Here is a 21,108-nt window from a genome sequence, read left to right on the forward strand (position 1 = left end):
TGCTTTGATAGTACTCCTCAAGATTTTTTTCTTGAATAAAGTGACTACAAAAAGATAATCAAAAATGCTTTATTTCACCAATAGCCTTTAACCAATAACATAAGTGGTGGTCATAATATTGTGTTCAGACCAGTTCCAATAACCCAAGGAAATTATACTGAAAACATTAACCAATATTTTATTCCTATAAAAATAAAAAAGAAAAATGTTACATTCATTTCAGGAAGAAGTGTGTCTACATTTCTGAACAATAAATTAAACTTTGAAATATTAACATCAATTTACATTTTAATGATTTAAAAGACAAGCACAGTTAAGGATACAGAATTATCTCCCTTCCTCCTCCCTCCGTCCCTCCCCCCACCCTCTAACACATCAAATCTTTTACTCCTTTTATGCACTGGCAACTAAGATCTCAAAAGAAGACATTACTCAGTGGCACAGACACAACCATTAACAAAAAATAGCCAGATTCATTAAACATGTACTATTTTACATGCTTTGTCTACATCTCAGATAAAAACTCTACCTGAACATATATAAAAATATAAATTTAGTCACTGAAATAATGGAAACTTTTCAAGTTGCTTGTCAAATTCCTGGCTTCCCCAAGTCTCTCATATTTTATTCCAGTAATAGAAAGAACAGGACATGTCAAACAAAACAAAGGCCAACTTTTAACAACACATTTATTACAATGTATACTTATTACATCTTAAAGCTTTGGTAAAATCATCTGCTCCATTTTTCTTGTCTCTCTCTCTCTCTCTCAATGTTACAGGGACAAAGTGCAGAAACAGATAGATAAATTATGGTTACTACAGAAATCTGGAATACATGCATTAATGTTTGCAATTTATTTTGTGAAACCTGGATTTGATATTTACATTTGAGTGTGTATACTAACTCCCTTCCTCATCATCCTCATGACAGTAATTCAATTTCTATTGGAAATTAGGAAAAGAACAAATTTAACAACAGACCATCATTTAGGTAAATGAAGCCTTGATTCAGAAGGGTGGGCACTGATTGATAACGAGAGTCAAAAAGGCTACTTTGCCAAACTATCACTTACTAGAGGAAAACTAAAAATTACCTAAGCTGACACTCAGGTATTTTGAACTTTCTTTCCTAGACAGGATTTGGTCAGTTTTCCTCCTCTTGGATAGAATGGTACCTAATTTCTCTGTGTAAAACTTGAAGGTGATCTACAAAGGCTTTTAAATGAATAATGTTTGTTCACTTGAAGACCTGAAAGAGTGAGCTGCTCCCACCTCCCCAACAATATTAGTAATATCAGGGATGTCAAATCAGTTCTTTTCAAGAGGACTTCTTGAAGGTCAGACAGCAAGTGTGCTGTGAGTGATCTCACCTAAATTAAAAGGATGTAGATTGATTATTTAGGAAAGGCATCCTTTCCCCAAAATGTTCATTGGTATGATGTGGTAGGCAGCTGTTTGGCTAACAATCCCTTCCCTTTTCAAGTTCTCAACATTTATGATGTCATAACTTTACAAGTTCTTCAGTCACCATGGACTTTTCCAATAAATTCATAATGTAAAAATAAGCGGAAAACAACCATCAACCTTTTTTGGTGTGTGAAGAAATACAACTTTAGGCCTTTTTTACAAACCATTAAGCCACAAAGGGCACAAGTTCACTTTACTATATCCTTCATAGGTCAACTTCAACAGGAAAAAACATGATGAACAGGATTTTCTATTAAGTAGGAAAATTGGTCTCTGTCCACTCCTACAGAAATAACACATATAAAAACATTTTAAAGGAAAATAAAAAAAATGGGATTAGTGTCTTTTTTCACTTTTTTATCATGTTTTAATTAAGACTTTTCTTTTTAAAGAATTTGTTCTGCTCATTTATTAAGTTAGAAATTCAGGTCTTGACTGCCCTAAAAAGAATTCTCCCCTGCCTTTTCAAATAATTCCCACTTTGCTGATACCAGCAGAACTAAAGCAAATGCTAAGAGTTCTAATGTAGGCAGACATAAGCACCATCTAACTCTACTTGCAGCAAATATAAACAATCTGGTGTTCAAAACAAAGATGGCAACTGTTAATTTGTCTGTACAAGGGGTACTAATGCTTCTAACACTGGTAAAGCTGAATTGGCTTTAGCAACAATGGGAAACTTTAAAAAATGTCTGTAGTGTGGACAGAACCAATGATGACTGGAGAACTACTGAAATGCTCACATCACAAGAATAAAGACAGTGAAAGCTGAGCAACCGAAAAATGAAAAGGAATTTTAGTCAAACTCTTGCTGCTTATGTTAACACCTATTTAACTATTTAATTAGTATTTTGGATAAAGGAAGATTCAAAACCTTCATTCCTTCAGTTCAGCTGAAACAGCAAGTAAAAAATATAATCGGAGACCCCTCCAAAAAGTCTTAAGCAAAACCAGGCAAACACAAAAGGGCACAAGTTGAATTTTTTTTTTTTTTTTGCAGGCCATCGTTAAAGTACAGTTTACTGTGTATCTCTTTGGAAATATTTAGTGGAGCCTTTACTATATTATAAATGAAAGATGCAGTACTAATGGCTACCATTTTCTGGAATTCACTGAATTCCTACTCTACCGATCCCTCCCTCCCCTTTTCTTGATCTTAGTACAGAGCAGTTCACACGTGCAGTTTGAGTTCAAAGTGTTCTTAATATTTAAGGAAAGTTTGTTCAGTTAAAAAAATCTGTGCTTAGAAGCTAGAAATTACTTAGCTACAAAGTATCCGTGCTTAGAAGCTACTTAGCTACAGAAAGTTCAGCTATGCAAAATGGATGAAGCATAATTATAATATATACTTGCCTTGCACTTCTTGAACTAGTATTTCCAGTAAGGAAAAACTTAAAAGCACATCAGTGTACTGCACAATCAACTGAAGATTTTATTGCAAAAAATTCACAACTCTGAAATATGGCAAATCCCATTGATTCTGGATATAATGTATTGTACATTTTTAAAGTACATCAGAAGTAAGAAACCTGCCAAACAATGAGTGGGGCCATCAGACGATCAAAGAGCTAAAGGAGCACTCAAGGAAGACAAGGCCATTGCAGAAAATCTAAATTAATTTTTTGCATCAGTTTTGACTGCAGAGGATGTTAGGGAGATTCCCACACTTGAGCCATTCTTTTTAGGAGACAAATCTGAGGAACTGTCCCAGATTGAGGTGTCAATAGAGGTGGTTTTGGAACAAATTAACAAATGAAACAGGAGTAACTCAAGAGGACAAGATGGAATTCAACCAAGAGTTCTGAAAGAACTCGGATGTGAAATTGCAGAATTACTAACTGCAGTATCAGGGCAGATAGCTAATGTAACACCGATTTTTAAAAAAGGCTCCAGAAGCGATTCTGGCCATTACAGGCCAGTAAGCCTAACTTCAGTACCAGGCAAATTGGTTGACACTGCAGTAAAGAACAGAATTATCAGACACATAGATGAACGTGCTATGCTGTGGAAGAGTCAACACAGCTTTTGTAAAGGGAAATCATGCCTCACCAACCTATTAGAATTCTTTGAGGGGGTCAGCAAGCATGTGAACAAGCGTGATCCAGTTGATATAGTGTACTGGATTTTCAGAAAGCCTTTGACAAAGTCCAACACCATAGGATTGGAGGGAAGGTCCTCTCATGGACCAGTAACTGATTAAAAGACAGGCAACAAACGTTAAGAATAAATGGCCAATTTTCACATTGGAGAGATGAATAGAGGGGTCCCAAAAGGATCTGTACTGGGACCTGTGCTGTTCAACATATTTATAAATAATCTGGAAAGGGGGGGGGTAAACAATGAGGTGACAAACTTTGCAGACAAGACTAAATTACTCAAGATAGTCTAAGTCCAAAGCTGACTGCGAAGAGTTACAAAGGGATCTCACAAAACTGGGTGACTGGGCAAGAAAATGGCAGACAAAATTCAATGCTGATAACTGCAAAGTAATGCACATTGGAGAAAATAATCCCAATTGTACATAAAAAAATCAGGGTTCTAAATTAGCTGTTACCATTCAGAACGAGATCTTGGAGTTGTCATGGACAGTTCTCTGAAAACATCTGTTCAATGTTCAGCAGCAGTCAAAAAAGCTGTTAGGAACCAATAGGAAAGTGATAGATAGTAAGAGAGAAAATATCATAATGCCACTACATAAATCCATTGTACGCCAACATCTTGAATAATGTGTGCAGTTCTGGTCACCCCATCTAAAAAAAGATACACAGAATTGGAAAAAAGTACAGAGAAATGCAAGAAAAATGATTAGGGGGGTGGAACAACTTCCATATGAGAAGAGATTAAAAAGACAGACTGTTCATCTTAGAAAAGAGACAACTAATGGGGAGGGCTATGATAGCGGTTTATGAAATCATGACTGGTGTGGAGAAAGTAAATAAGGAAATGTTATTTACCCCTTCACATAACACAGGAACCAGGGGTCCCCCAATGAAACTAACAGGCTGCAGGTTTAAAACAAACATAAGGAGGTACTTCTTCCCACAAGTCACAGTTAATCTGTGGAATTTGTTGCCAGGGGATGTTATGAAGGCCAAAAGAATAGCTGGGTTCAAAAAAGAAGTTCATGAAGTTCAATGGCTATTAGCCAAGATATTCAGAGATTGCATGCTCTGGGTGTCCCTAATCCTCTGACTGCTAGAATCTGGGACTGAATGAAATTGGATGGATCATTCAATAATTGCCCCATTCTGTTCACTCCTTATGAAGCATCTGGCTGTCAGAAGACAGGATTCTGGGATAGCTGGACCATTGGTCTGATCTAGTATAACCGTTCTTATACGGACGTCTACTGTACCGTGCAACTGCACGATTGGAAAAAAATATATTGAATGTTGAAACCAATCATATAACATAAAATTATCATGCTTAGTCCATTGATATAATGCTATTGTTAGAACAGAGTCACCTGAGATGGTTTAACACTATCAGTGTCAGATCCTACATGCAAGAGAACACATTTAATCAAAACATTACGTTTTAAATAATGAATTAATGATTCACTTGGCTTTCAATTCCTTTTGAACAAAAGTGTTTCATGAAACAACTTTAGCTTCTATATAGTTTCAATTATTACAAGCTTTTAAACAATTAGAATAATTGTAGGGTTAACAATGGAAATATAAACATTTCCTATTGCACATTATTTCTAGAAAGTCTTTATGTGAATGAATAAAATCAATTTACCTCTAAATGCTTTCTTTAAGGACATTTCAGAATAACACCATCGTTAAGAAAGTTTGAGGAGGATCATATTAATATTTTAGTTGCACTATTCTGATTATTTTTAAGTTGATCAAGTGTGAACCCAGCAGGCCTTTAAAGCAGGGTTTTTAGTTATTGGACACCTGTTTTATTTTAAAATTTTCATTTTGGCACATAAGGACACCACCTACTAGGAATACCATTTTTTTCTTGTTGGTTAATTATTAAATTATTACATTTGGAATAAAACAAACACACCGTTCAGTACTGTTTCAGCGCTTCTGTTCTTTCAAAACAATGTACTGAATATTTTTCATAGAAAGCAAAAAATTAGATGCATGGTAAGAGAAATGAGATGTACGATCAAATATATTGCTGAACAATTAAGGTACATTTTAATTACACATAATTGAGTACAAAGCTCTAATGGCAAGGCTACTGCAAACAAAATTGAAGAATTTGTGGGGATATTTTGGCACAATCCCACAAGTGCAATATGGTATATTTATGGTCTCCGTAACTAGTACTATACAACAAGTATGTAATCTTAGCTAGCTTTTCTTTTTGGTTGTATTTTAACTGGATTAGACATAATATACTAAAGGCATACTTGGGTTTATGGCACCATTTTTATTTGTAAAATCTGCCACTCTTACTACAGCTATGGAACATCACATGCAAGGCTCTGTAGTGCTCCTTTGACAAAATTCTGGAGACACTTGTAACAGGCATTTTGGTTTGTTTTAGTAGCAAATATAAAGCTACTTTGGTTTAAAGTTTACCTTTCTTACTTCAGAAGAATAAATATTAGTACTTTTTCCAGTGGACAAGAATACATAAGGCCTATTTTTTCCAAGCTATGAATTTTGAGTACTATACTATTTTAATTAATTGACTGCATACTAACAAGAAAAAATGAGGTAAGCATGCTTGTGTTGGTTTATATGGACTCTTGACTTCATAGCATCTCCTTTTACTTGTCTACTCCACCCTGGCAGATAAGTATTTTAGTGAGTATGAGCCTAACTCATACTACTAATCAAGTAACTATTATATGCATATATAATTACCCACACATCTTGCTAAAATTTATTCAATTGTGACAAAAACATCAGAGTTGAAAAGACTTTTCATTTATTATGCTTCTGTTGCAAGATCAAATTTTAAGGTTTATAATCCAGTGCAAAATCACCACACATTATTCGATAAAAGGAAGGCATTCATTCCCCGAAGGCCCATGTTGTGCACTTAAAGAAAAAAAAGAAAAAAAAAAAGGCTTACTGTACATGTGCAAAACCCAGCGAGACTGTGAAATAGTAGTAGACTGGTCAATTTTCAAATTAAGATTTGCTCTTTTGATCTTAAAAAGTATAGACTAATTACAGATATTATCAAATTGCCTTTTTTAAATGGCTATTTCAAGTTAATGCTACAGCAGGTATCAGTGCCTTATATGTTCTCTGAGAATCCAAGTATTAATTGAAGAAATTCAAAATAAAAATCCATTCTTTTCTCTAGAGATATCCAGACCAAATAGGAAAAGCTTTATATAGCAAAATCTGACTACATTCTTAACATTACATGGACATTAACGTATAAGGCAAAGCTGTACAGCACTGCTGGAAGATACTGGAGTTATGTACTGGAAGAAACTTATTGCATTTTGGTAAGTACATCATATGGTTGACACAATAAAGAGGAGCATGACTAGTGGCAAAAATACATTAACCTCCTGGAACACAAGTAGGTTAAAAATAATAAAATATTTTAAGGAATCAAATGTATACCACGAGGGAGTCTGTAAATGTTCTCATGCTGTTCTCTTAGACTCTTTGCTCCACTTCTTTTTTGGGCTCCAGTCACACTATCAATTGCCCGTAAGATGAACTGTAAGCAGCACTTCTTCTCAAGGACCTGGAGGGTGGGAGTGGGGGAGGAGGCAGTGCTACTTCTGAAAGTGCTGATTGGATGCAAAGGGGACTAAAGATATAATAAAAGGAAACCTCCTGACAGTGAATCAGATGGGAGATATGGCTCCTTTAGTGCTTTGAGCCTTCTGCAGTTGCCAAATTTCCAGTCTAGCAGCAGCAACAATTTTTAACACCTAAAAGTTTTGTATTATAAGGATAACAACAACAGATAATTTGCACATATATAGTACTTTTTCATGTGTTTTTTCCAAAACGCTTTACAAAGGTAATAAGCACGAGCAGCCCCATTTTATATATGGGGTAACCGAGGCACAGAGAGGTTAAACGACTTGCCACAGTCAAAGCAAAATAGTATCAGAATCTGGGCTAGAACCACTCTCTTGAATTCTAGTCCATGCCCAATCCACCAGATAATAGTGGTTCAATATATGACAAGCACCAATTCAAGATAAATCTTGAATAGCATATTTGAAAGAATATGAAAAACGACTCACTCTTCAACTGATACACATTAGTTAGGCTGCCATATAACCCATTTGTTCTGACTAGTATGAACGTCTTGACTAAAGAAAAGTACCAAAAAACTCTCCCCCACCAACTACGACTGATGATGTAATTTCCAAGAAGGGACCAATCTGCACACCAGAAGGGTGAGTGATCTAGAATGAACTACACCTGCTTTCAAACCATCTTCTTCTGAAAAAAAGTCTCTTGGATGTCATTAAAGATTGCAGCATCTCCAGGTGTAGTAGTTTCTATAAAATAATCTGTTGTCAAATACAAATGACAGCACTCATAATACAAATTATAGTTCTAAAAAGCATGTGTGTGTGTGTGTGTGTATATATATATAAATTAGGAGAAAATTAGATTGTTTTTGGTTTTTTTTTTACACACACAAACCTCTGGCTTATATGTCCAATATAAATTTTAGACAACTTTCCTTATTTAGAACGAATGTTTAAATAACAGAATTATATACAATCTCATAGAACATTTTTTTAAAAAAATTAACATACTATTCACAAATGCAGAATTATCTAGGACAATCAAAAAGCGTATTCAGAATAAATTAATGTCATACAATTGTGGTTATATTGTTCAGAAAGTCCAATTCTCCCCTTTGAAATGAAACTGAGACCATTGTACCTTAGGGTGAATTATTTAGCAATGCATAAATTCTCTCTCTTTACGTAGAAGTCTTCATATGAACTTAATTTCATTTATACAAAGGAAAGAAGCATGAAAGAGGCACCTCACACTACTGCATTCCACTGAATTAGAATAAGATTTCTATTGAATGGCAATGAAGTCAATGTTTTATCATCTGAACACTAGTAGCCTCTGTGTCCTTGCAAGTTTTACATCTTGAGTTAGCAGCAACATGTTTAATAGGTTCAGTAGTACATTTTTTCCGACACTGGATTGGGCCAGTTTGCATGTATAGTAAGCCATATAGCAGTTGGTGTGCAATATTAGTCCACTCCTGTATGTGAGAACTAATAAATACACTGGGAAACAAAGATAAATGAGACTAACTTTTAGTTTAAATGTTTTCAGTCTATAAAGAGAAAAACCACAAGAAAACATAGTGAAATTAAGTAAGTACCATATTAGGGTGCAAAGGAGTAGAACGGAAGAGGCTACAGGAAATAGGTAAACTATTGAAAGGTCAAGAAAATGGAAAATTCAAGCTGTGGAAGATCTCAATAAAACCTGCAAAGCAGCATTAGTTTGGGGGTCAGGTATGCTATGTTTGATTTATCAAAAGTTTATTAGTATAACCGGCATATTTGCAATCAGGTTGATGGGAGTTAATTCTTTAATTACTCCGGCTCTTAATGGACACGTTTAGGGTTTAGCCCTTGGCATTCTATTTATGTAAAATGTTTGACAAACCTCCAGGAACCAAATAATATGACCAACTCTACTTTGTATATCAATATTTTGGTCCCAATCTTGCAAGGTGTTTAGCATTCAACTCCCATGGACTTCAGTAGGAGATGAAGACACTCAATACCTCATTAACTGGGGCACTTTTTTATTAATACTGCTGGTTTTCCTTTTGTATTTTAGAATGGTAAACACCAGGGTTAAAGTAAATTCTAGAGGAAAACTTGTTTTTACAGCAGTAAAAGATGCAGGTTATGTACTAAAGTTTCCTTGATTATTTCTTTTCAGTAAGTATATAATGCATATTATGCACAACTGCTCACATATATATATATACACATGTCTTCTATATACTGTACATGACTTAGTAATTGTCTATGGAAATTTAAAGTGCCACAGCTCAAATGTGCTCATCTGACTTCCCATGGGCTTTTGATGACTTCTCTAGTCACCTACAGAAATGAGACCCTGGCTTTATGACAACCGGTGTTTTTAGAAGATGAAATTAATCCTTTCACAGCTGTACTAACTGGAATCCAGTGGTCGAACTAATCCTTCTTTGTAAACACGAAGAATAGCTTCACACACGAACTTGTACTGACTCTGTGTAATGAAAAAAAGAATGAGTAAAACTATTAATGGTCAGTCACATCATTTACAAGCTATTGATTATAGTGTAGTAATGAATACTAACTAAACACTGTAAACTACCTTCAGCTTTATTGCCACCTGTTGCACTAAAACATGGGCAGGAGAAGTGGACAGATACAAAGACAGACAGAAAAAATAAAAATATTACAGCCCCACTCAGTGGAGATATGTGCAGAATTTACACTCCAGTAAATGCCAAATGTTGTATCATGCAAATTTTGACCTCAGATGCAAGCATGAGTCTCCTGGTAACTTTAATGGGTGCAATGTACAAACATCCAAGAGGCAAGGTTTAACCAGAAGGAAAGTCTAAATTTATGCATCTGATTCCTTAGTCCACATGGCTACTTAAATAGAAGCTAATTTGTTTCAATTACTTTCTTTCATATATTTTATCTATGGTGTAATTTGTACTGATGTTAATTGATCATTTAAAAGATAGCAATTTATCCATCCCTTTAATATACACATTACTTGAGTCCTCAAAGCATGCAAACTACAATAAGGGAAATGCATTAAACAGTCTCGTAATTTAACAAATGGAAGGCGGTGCTGTACTTCATGTCTCATTTAAAATGCTTAAACAAAGGATTTTATTTTCCAAACTACATCAACACTGCTGCACAAGTTGAAATTGATTTAGTTCAGTTTTGTACAGGCAGGGTACAAACTTTTGGGAGAGAACTCTGAACTATGACAGTCACCCTCGTTTTACCTCATCACCCCTGACATTTTGAGCTCATTTATAATCTTACAGCACTTTGGAATATTTTTATAATGTAAGTACTTTACAAATGAGATTAGAGTATTTTTCCTCTTAAAGAGCATCTAAGAAGTAGACCATTAAACAAATTTCTATTTTTTCCATAACCTTGTTCTCTGTACCAGACATTCATTAAAAATATTTGAGTCGTTTTCTGAACTGGGAATGTTGTTGACAATTGGAGCCATATAAGTTTCAAAACATACTTAGCCTGAAGCAAATATTTATGGCTAATATAAAAGCCTGAGAATATGGGATCACAATAAAAATTCAAGAGAGATCTATAGCAGCACTAGAAAGTGAGACCAAGTTACACATATTTTTGCTTTCTCAGAAGGGGCTTCAAGTATCCAAAATATGAATGCTCCCCAGCAACTCAAGTATAATATGCCCAGAGGATTTTAGGTTCCAGAAGTGTGAGTATGCATTAACTCCTTCATTTTGAACCACATTCACAATCTTTTTTAGCCATCTGCCATACATTCTCATGTTGATTGCAATGGGGTGTTTGGCAGTAGCTTATATTAATCCCTCCCCCCGCCAAAAAAAGCTTCAAGGTTTAGCATTGCTCCCAGCCCCATCCAGCCTGAGGAGCGAAGGTCCTGAAGTTGCATTTAGGCCTCAGTTTTCAATATGTTATCACTGTGCATTACCTGATGAGTAATTTTTTTCCTGCACTTTACTAAATTGGCTAAAATTTACAGGAAATCTTGGGGATGTAAGTTAACTTTTTGCAGTTCAATTTTCATGTCAACCCCTCCCCCCAACTCTCTACTCAACTACTCACATCTCAAATATCAATTTGTTCTTGTGACTGTGATGTTTGTTGTTCTGTTTATATTTGTTAATTACTTTGACTTTTCCTTCATTGTTAGTCATTTGCATATTTCACCGCTGACTGCACAAGTCAACCGTGATATTTAACTCCCTGATTTATTACTTCTGTTAACTCCACTGTGTAAGCAACTTATTTAGAAATAAGATTGGATGTTCATCACTGATTCCTATGATGCAGACAGTGACTACTTGTTTTCCTTGCCATTCTAATTGCCATTGCTTGCATTCTGATTGCTCACTCAACGGCGTTCTCATGTCCTCCACTGAAACACTCCCACGGTTAGCTTTTTAAAAAAAATTGTGAATGTAGGTATAGCAGTCATTGTCAAACCTGATTTTAAGACTTCTTCATCTTTTTTAATGTATTGCTACCCCTTCTACGTTTATCATTATGCAACCTCAAGTTTTTAATAGGCTGAGTCAGCATAACTTTTTCTTCTTTAGGGGTTATATAGTAGAGGAGGACTAGAGAAAATCCACTCGCCTGTCATCCCGCTAACAATTCCCTGTTATGAAGCAGCCTAACAATCCTACTTGCTAAATCTCTCCCTAAAGTCTTAAAGCAATCAATTAAATAATCATTATCTCAAGAAAGCTACTCATTTCTGAATATTTTCACCTATACGTACCCTCTTTTTGTGACCAGTCTGCTGTAGCCAAACTGTAATTCTCTTTTGCTTCACTATCTACTTGAACATATCTGCTTTGAACACAGAGTGCTATACAAATTCAAAGTGCTTTGAAAATATTCTGATGTGGGGCTCCCTCAGTTTCTCCTCTTTAAACCATTCCACCGTGGATACAGTTAAAGTCATTGGAGCAGGGAAACTGGATCTTGAGTCTCCCAAACTCCAAGGTGAGTGCTCTAACCACCAGACAGCAGAGTCATTCTCATGCTTGTTCTCTCTCGCTCCCCGCCCCCATCCCAATGACTTTTTAAATTATCACAGTAGAACAGCTTCAACCAGAGAGATTGAAGAAGACAATAAAATATCCTGGAGCCCAATTGTTGAGATATTCACTTGGGAGGTGGCAGATACCAGTTCAAATCCTTTGTCTCCCTCAGGTAGAGGGGGGACTTGAACCAGGGTCTCCCACATCCCAGGTAAGTATTTTAGCCATTGGGCTAAAAGTTACAACAGAGATCCTCCTCCTCCTCCTCTCCCCCCAACTGTCTCCTTTTGTGTGAGATTGCCTATGGGTGCCCCATTCGGCAGGCAACCTTTAAGGTACGCTTACTAGGTTGGGCCCTGCAGGCGTAGGTGGAAGAACTCCTGCCTTCCCCTGATTCGTGCATCTCTCTGTAGCTTTGATGTCTGGATGTGCTGCAGCGTGCATGCACAGAGGTAGGGACATATAGACTTAAGGAACTTTAACTGCAAAACTTTAGGCACCAGCAATTTCAGGCACCTATAGGGTTTAGCAGCAACTGAGTGGGGGTTGTTTGATCCCCAATGGGGCCTGATTCTGGGATCCAGGCACCTAAAGTGGCAGTTACACACCTAGATCCTTTTACATATCTTGCCCCAAATTTTTTGCACTGGGGCTAGACCTTGAAGGGCTCCAGGCTGAAGACCGAATTTGGGAAACCTGATTTACTGACTTGAAATGTTTTGGGCATGTCCTTCCTACCTCAGGAAAGGACAAATAAAACTTTTATTTAATCCTCAGGAGAGAGAAAGCACTTGTGACTTTTTTTTTTAAACAGGTACTTAAAATTAATGAACACAATAATTCTGGCTTTTCATCTCTTTGTGCTTTAGTTCCCGATCTGTCAAATAGGATTAATATCAGCATCTAATCTCACAAAGGTGTTGTGAAAATAAATACATTACTGCTTCTGAAACACTCAGATGAGTGCCACAAAAATGCACATAAGGAAATTAATAATTTTGTATTCAGAGCAGCGCTTGAGTGGTGTGCCATTAGTAAGGCCTGGGACCACGCAAGGAATGAGAAGGATAAAAGTAAATGTTCACTGCATGAGGCAGGTATCCCATGTAAAAAACTAGTATGTAATCATGTAATTAAAGACTATCATAATGAATATGCCCAAAGGAGCAGGATTAAAGTTGCAAAGGGAAACTTAATCCTGGCAATTCCTAATTTTTGAAGGCTTGCTTTTGTAATCTTAACATTCTTTTAACACAGTTTTTTGGATCCAATAGAATAATTACTCTGGTGAATCACACAGCTTGCTCTTAAGGTAATTAACTCATTACTAAGTAGAGTTTACATCTTTTCCTCAGTTAGCTTCCTCTTTCCTTTGCTTGAATGAGAACTGTGAGGCATTTTCTATGTCATTCCTTCTGAAGTTTCAATAGATACAAAGTGCCAAATTCAACTGTCACATTTTAAATCCCTTTACTCCACTTTAGTTCAAGACACTTACTGCCTTGGAAACAAGCACATTGTTCTCATTCCACCTGACATCCAGATCTTGTCACCAATAATTAATCTACTCCCTTGTTCAAGAAAGTGTGACCTATGCTCCTCCACTCCTAATATTTTCAATGGCAACCTATTCATTTCTAAAGCCCATTCAAAACTGCTTCTTGATTTTCAAAACTCTCTGCTGCTTACTCTTTCCCCTCTCCCCCCAACCTAGGCCTCCTTCTGATTCCTGCCCTTGATTCTGGAATGGTGGTGAGTTTTTTTTTTTTTAAAACCTCTGCTGTCCCATCTGATTTCTCCGTAAAGACAAGACTTAGGCTATGTCTACACTACAGGTTACATTGGCGTAAGTTATGTCGCTCAGGGGTGTGAATAAACAACCCAGAGTTACATAGATTACTCCGGCATAAGCGCCAGTGTGGACAGAACTTCTCCCGCCGACATAGCTACTGCCTCTCGTGGAAGTGGTTTTATTATGCTGATGGGAGAGCTCTCTCCCGTTGGCATAGAGTGTCTTCACCTGATGCGTGGCAGACACCCACCACATAGTCACTTTTCCTGTTAAACCACACTTGAAAATCTTCCTTTTCTTTTTAGTTTATGAAAGGTTCTCTATTAAGGATGAAATTTACAAACTAAATTGTATTTTAAATGTTTGTATATAATATCTGTATAAGAGATATATACAAATCTGACTCAAAGTTCATTCTAGTTTACTACTTGCTAGTTACAAAAATGGATGCGTCTTTAAAAGGCAAGACAAGAAATAAGTTTAAACATTTACAAATAATTGTAGTACACAACTCACAAGCAGGACTGTCCTTTCTGATAAGGTTAATTTATGTTTTGAGCTAATGCAATATAAAAATAATTGAAAATCATGCAAACAACTAAATCAACTTTATATGAAGAACCCATGTTTCTCTATGTTAATAATGAAACAAAGAGCATGCACAATGCATAAGGGACTCCCTCTTCTTAACTTACTGATGTTTGCACCATCATAGCTCGCTGGTCTCGCATTTTTCGTACAATATCCAGGGGATAAACAGGTTGGTTTCTTTCAATTAAGCACATGGCTGTTTCCATAGTGACCAATACACCAGTGCGGCCTATTCCAGCACTACAAAATGTAACAGAATCCCCCCCATAAAATTAATAGGCTTTTGCCATGCACTGAATACATATCACAGACTAACATTAAAACACTCTACATACCTTTGGGAATAAAAGCAACACAGTTTAAAAGTAAGAATAGAACACAGTGTATATTTTTAGGACAACATAAGCAACATTTTCTTTATGCAACTGCAAGAAAGCAGCATTTTTACATAAATAAAAAGAAAATCCTAGAAAAAATAAAACCATAAGTTTAAGTAAATGACTTTAAAATTGTTATGATTTTAAAAAATGATATATTGTTTTTTTAGATTTTATTTAAAATCAACCTTAAGACTGAAAAGTGAAAAGAAGAACTGATGGATTGTTTGTTTAGGGGTACACAAAAAGGATTTTGAGGTTAAATTCATTATATAACTATTAAAAAGTACGGCTGTCAAGCGATTAAAAATTAATCATGATTAATTGTATTGTTAATAATGGTATACCATTTATTTAAATATTTTTGGATGCTTTCTACTTGTTCAAATATGTTGATTTCAGTTACAACACAGACTACAAAATGTACAGTGCTCACTTTATATTTATTTTTGATTACATATATTTGCACTGTAAAAAACAAAAGAAATAGTATTTTTCAATTCACCCAATACAAGTATCGTATCATGAAAGTTGAACTTACAGATGCAGAATTATGTACAAAAATAACTGCATTCAAAAATAAAACAATGTAAAATTTTAGAGCCTACAAGTCCACTCAGTCCTACTTCTTGTTCAGCCAATTGCTCAGACAAACAAGTCTGTTTACATTTCCAGGAAATAATGCTGCTGGCTTGTTTACAATGTCACCTGAAAATGAGAATAGGCGTTTGCATGGCATTGTTGTTGTCCGTGTCACAAGATATTTACGTTCCAGATGCCCTAAATATTCATATGTCCCTTCATGCTTCAACCACCATTCCAGAGAACATGGATGCATGGATGATGGGTTCTGCTCGATAACGATCCAACGCATGTTCATTTTCATAATTTTTCAAACTTTTCATATTTTCATCATCGTAAGTCAGATGCCACCAGCAGAAGGTTTTCTTTTTTGGTGTTTCGGCTTCTGTAGTTTCTGTATCACAGTGTTGCTCTTTTAAGACTTCTGAAAGAATGCTCCATACCTTGTCCCTCTCAGATTTTGGATGGTACTTCAGATTTTTGAACCTTGGGTCGAGTGCTGTGGCTCTCTATAGAAGTTTCACATTGGTACGTTTCTTGTGTTTTGTCAAATCTGCAGTGAAAGTGTTCTTAAAACGAACGTGTGCTAGATCATCATACAAGATGGCTATAACATGAAATATGTGCAGAATGCGGGTAAAACAGAGCAGGAGACATACAATTCTGCCCCCAAGGAGTTCAGTCACAAGTTTAACAAAAATGTTTTTTTCCCAACAAATGTCATCAGCATGGAAGCATATCCTCTGGAATGGTGGCTGAAGCATGAAGGGGCATACAAATGGTTAGCATATCTGGCATGTAAATACCTTGCAATGCCAGCTACAAAAGTACCATGCAAATGCCTGTTCTCACTTTCAGGTGACATTGTAAATAAAAGTGGGCAGCATTATCTCCCATAAATGTAAACTAACTTTTTTGTCTTAGTGATTGGCTGAACAAGAAGTAGGCCTGAGTGGATTTGTAGGCTTTAAAGTTTACATTGTTTCTTTTTTGAGTGCAGTTATGTAACAAAAAATATCTATATTGTAAGTTGCACTTTCACAACAAAGAGATCGCACTACGGTACTTGTATGAGGTGAACTGAAAACTACTATTTCTTTTGTTTATCATTTTTACAGAGCAAATATTTGTAATCGAAAATACTAATAAAAAGTGAGTACTGTACACTTCGTATTCTGTGTTGTAATTAAAATCAATATACTTGAAAATATAGAAAAATATCCAAAAATATTTAATAAATTTCAATTGGTATTCTATTGTTTAACAGTGCGATCAAAACTACGATTAATCGCGATTAGTTTTTTGAGTTAACTGTGATTAATCGACAGCCCTATTAAAAAGCATTAAGTTGCTTATTACATTAAACAACAGTTATTGGTGTCGGATGGTCATATAATCGAACAATGTAACCAGAAAGATTAATCATAAAGGAGACAATGGGCTAGTAAAGAAACCCAACCCCTTACATACAATACCGTAACTTTCATCTCCATTGGATAACTGCTCACTGACTAATAGGTTTATAGCCTTACAATTTCACATTTATCTCAAGGAATTTGCTGCCCTGTAGGGTGCATACTATTGAATAATGTATAAAATGACACTTCCTTTCTACAGGACAGATGGAATACTAAATCTCTAGGACTCCATCCAATGTAACAGAACTTTTATTTCAAGTACCTGCAATGAACAAGGACCGGTTCATTCTCCACTCTCTTTGGCCTCATACAGGTGACAAACTCCAAAAAGTCCCTGGAGTCATCAGGAACACCATGATCAGGCCAAGCAACATACTGGAGATGGGTGATAGTGTGCTCTTCCTCTGTCTGAAATGCAATTGTAGTGTCATCATATCTCACTCAGTATTGTAGTCACCATATCTCACTCAGTATTGTAGTCACTTTACTAAAGTTCATTGGATAAATGCAATTTGTTTCATAATAAACTTACCTAGGCAGCACAAGACTCCATATCCTGTACAACAGACTGCAAGATTTTCGAACAGAATATTTTCTTATTAAAAAACAATAAAATAAGTGATTCTTGGAGAACAAAGTTTAAAAATAAATGTAGGTGTTTAATAAGAGCATATTTACTATATATAGCTCCTTTCAGCCCAAAAGATTTCAAAATGCTTTACCATTAATACTTTGGGAACAGTAATTCCAGCAAAGAAATGCAGCCATCTCTGAAGTAACACATGGCAACAGCTATGTACAGCAATATTACACAATAGTTTAGATTAGAAAGGAGGAAATACCTGCTAAAATTGCAGAAGAAATTTATAGGCAGAATACAATTACCAGATTTGAAATTTGGTCTGGACGCGGGGGGTTAAACACTCCTCCGTCATGCAAAAAGTGCCATAGAATCTTTAATGATTAAGTAGTATAGACCTTTGCTTACATTTCATCCAAAAGACGGTATCTGCAGTAGCATCTGCTAACACCACACTGAATGTTGGTTTAGTACCGACACTGATGGAACAGTGCCACCTGCAAAATTATCACTACCTGCAGCACGCTAGGTTTTCCCTCCAAATACTGACCCAGTGCAAGCCTTGTGACCTTGAGAGATTTAGTAGGATTACAATACAAGGTAATATGACTGGTGACCAGTTCTAAATCTGTTTTCCCCTTCATAGTCATCATACATCTTATACATTGACACACAGGAGAAATGTTAAATAATGTATGTCTATTTGTAGATTTGGTCAGAACATAAGCATACATGGGCATATTTGCTAACTATGATTCCTGTTAACAGGACAGGTTATGTATAGTATATATGGATATGTTAAAGAAATGATTAATGAATTATATTTATACTGCCTGTGGAAGCACTTCATTCTGTATGATGAAAATGTAATTAGTTCAATAGAAAATGTAATTGTACAATAGAATTAGAAATTCTATTGTACAAAGGGCTCTTTTTCATTTAATTATACCTAAGGGAAGTCATGTACTAGAAACTACTTCAGTTTCTTAACTTCCTGTTGATTCTCATCATACAAAAGCACTCCTCTTAACACAATTATTTTCACATGCAAATGCGTTCCAGTGACTGACTCATTCTGCTTTATTTGCATACAAACAGCTGTCAACATATGCATGGGGCATAATTTGAAAAACACTAGTTTTATAGCATGGCTTTGGTCCATATTACATTTAACTTTTTAAACTAGACTGTTTTCCAGTGGTTAGACTGGAAAAAATGAGCGGTGATATTCCCCCAAGCTCTAATATATCACCATGACAAAATGAAATGCCACTCACGAAGACCATAAAAATCTTCATAATATGGTCAACCCTCTTTCGTCCATATTTTTAGTAACAGTGAAATAGTTAACTATGCTGACATTTCAATGTTCATCATTAAGCTCAACATTAACACTCAAATGAGAAGAATGCTGCTCTCATTCATTCACATTGCCCTCACACTCCGGATATCACTGCATGAGTTCATACTCAGGTCACATTTTAAGTTCACCACGTTTTTTCTGACGGGGTTACACAAGCATCTTTTCATGGTATCAAACATTATGAGCTGAAATTATAGAAGGACTGTGTGGCTACAACCACCTCAGTTCCTCGAATTGTTCAGTTCACCATCAGTGTCTCAAAGAGATGAGGTGGAACAGTGATTACATATATTATGGATAGAACAGCTTTGTTCTCATTAACTGGAGAAGCTAGAGTGCATTTGAATCATAGCACTCAGGCTAGATGAAACTTTGACTCATTCTAAAACAAGCCAGGGAGTCTGTGGTGTGATCTTAGGTGTTCATTAAAGATTCCAGGCTGAGTCATATGTGTGAGTGCTGAAGGGACACATTATTGAGGCACCTGGGGACCGCTACACAAAATTCAATAGCACTTTGAGCGGTTTTTTAGATTTAAATAATGAATGTATTACTCATGACAAATGAAGGCTTGAATGTGCTAGGAGCTGCATTTTTAATAGCTCACAGACATCAAGTACAATGAGCAAGCACATTACATAAGAACTCTCTAGAATAAGAGCACACTAGTCCATCAAGACTACTTCTGTTGTTGCAAGCATCTACAGTTTTCTGTATTTTGCTCTATTCTTTCCTAAGGACCAATGTGCTCCTTTGTTAAATATCCCAGTGTTCCTCAAACTTCAATATCTTCATTACCCTTTTTCATTCTCCTTTTCAAAAAGTTGTGACTTTTTCTGATGTGCTCTCCTAAGATTTTGATTCAAATTTTTAATGCGTTATCACAATAAATATTCACTTTTCAGAATGCCCACATTTACATGTCTCCCTTCCTATCAATAAGTCCAAATTCTACTATGCTTAATCTATTTTCCTATCTTATCGTAGAATAAATTTCATCCCTGTATGCCCAATACCACTACTTTGGTTGCAGTAGCCTGTTACTCCATTTATACTCTCACAAATTGCTTGTATTACTTATCTGGCTTTGGGTTTTTCAAAAAGTTTACATGGGTGCAATACATACCACTGGTAGTCAGAGGTAACTGAGCTATGTGAATGTGCGCACACGAAGGCAGGAAAACAGCAAACTACTCACACAGAGAAGCAAATATGGTGTGTGCCTGTGCCTCCAACACTTTTTCAAAGCAATAAGGAGGGGTCAGGAGGAACACAGTAAATTCTACGCTCTGCAACGCAATTGGAGTAGTGTAGTTACTTTGGGGAGAAGTTGTCAGATATGTAGCTTGAGGGGCTAGAGATTTAAGATTTTTTTATTTTAACTTTCAAGGTATGATTTCTGATACTTTAATTTAAAAACTGGTCAGTATGTGGTAGATTCCTATGGAATATTTTACAATGACATAAATGCTTCCCCATTTCAGAAGATAATAGATATTTTGTGGTTAGAACTTTGAGAGAGGATGTAAAGATGTCAGAGAGAAAAATGTAGGGCAGCTTAAAATTAGAGGAGGACAGGAACCAAGCCCCTCTGTATAAACAAACTCAGACTTTCAAGAAGCTTGGATGTGATCCGAATAGGAACTTTGCAGTACAAATACGTCTGTAAAAGTGTTTCATACATTTGACTCTTCCTCTCTTTTCTCTCCTTTCATTACAACAAAATAGCAGCAGCCGAAGGGTACAAAAACCTTGCATAAATTGCAAGTGTTCCAACTGTGCACTCTATGAAGCTGCCTTTTCAGTTTAACAAAACTAATGGCAGAAGATTCACAGGATTCTGTAAGCTCCCTTAAAACTACATTAGAAGGATTCACCTTTTTCTGCTAATTGCCCTATGGGTGTGTGGCATTGAAAAATTGTCCCAGCCTCTGCTTTTGAATGAGCAAAAATATTATGAAGAAAAAAAAAATCTATATTTTAGCCCTAAATATTTGTTTAGAGTCGGGGGCTCTAAAGCAGCATGAATGAGTATAATACTGTATAAATAAAAATAACATAATAATAGAATAAGGCCTTATAATTAGTTACTTTTTTAGTCCTTTTTTATTATTAAAGTAACTCACTAGAAGGATCTTCAGAATTGCATGGTTTTGGGGCATCCCTAAAGAAAATTAAATCAAAATGCACTGGTTCATGTAATAC

At 35.9% G+C, this 21,108-nt stretch overlaps 1 protein-coding gene across 6 annotated transcripts in view; it reads right to left on the reverse strand.

The window, feature by feature from the left end:
• Positions 1 to 4,240: 4,240 nt before the first annotated feature.
• PTPN3 (protein tyrosine phosphatase non-receptor type 3) overlaps positions 4,241 to 21,108 on the reverse strand; it is a 279,790-nt gene continuing 262,922 nt past the window's right edge. For all 6 annotated transcript variants that reach the window (XM_034761382.1, XM_034761381.1, XM_034761380.1 and 3 more), the window contains 3 exons: positions 17,223 to 17,368; positions 14,688 to 14,823; positions 4,241 to 9,658 (listed from right to left, as the gene is read on the reverse strand). In XM_034761382.1, coding sequence (XP_034617273.1) covers positions 9,581 to 9,658; positions 14,688 to 14,823; positions 17,223 to 17,368 — 360 coding nt within the window. In that variant the 3' untranslated portion in view covers positions 4,241 to 9,580. The remainder of the gene's footprint in view (positions 9,659 to 14,687; positions 14,824 to 17,222; positions 17,369 to 21,108) is intronic.

The sequence above is a fragment of the Trachemys scripta genome, chromosome 2 (genome assembly GCF_013100865.1).
Source record: "Trachemys scripta elegans isolate TJP31775 chromosome 2, CAS_Tse_1.0, whole genome shotgun sequence".
NCBI lineage: Eukaryota > Metazoa > Chordata > Testudines > Emydidae > Trachemys > Trachemys scripta.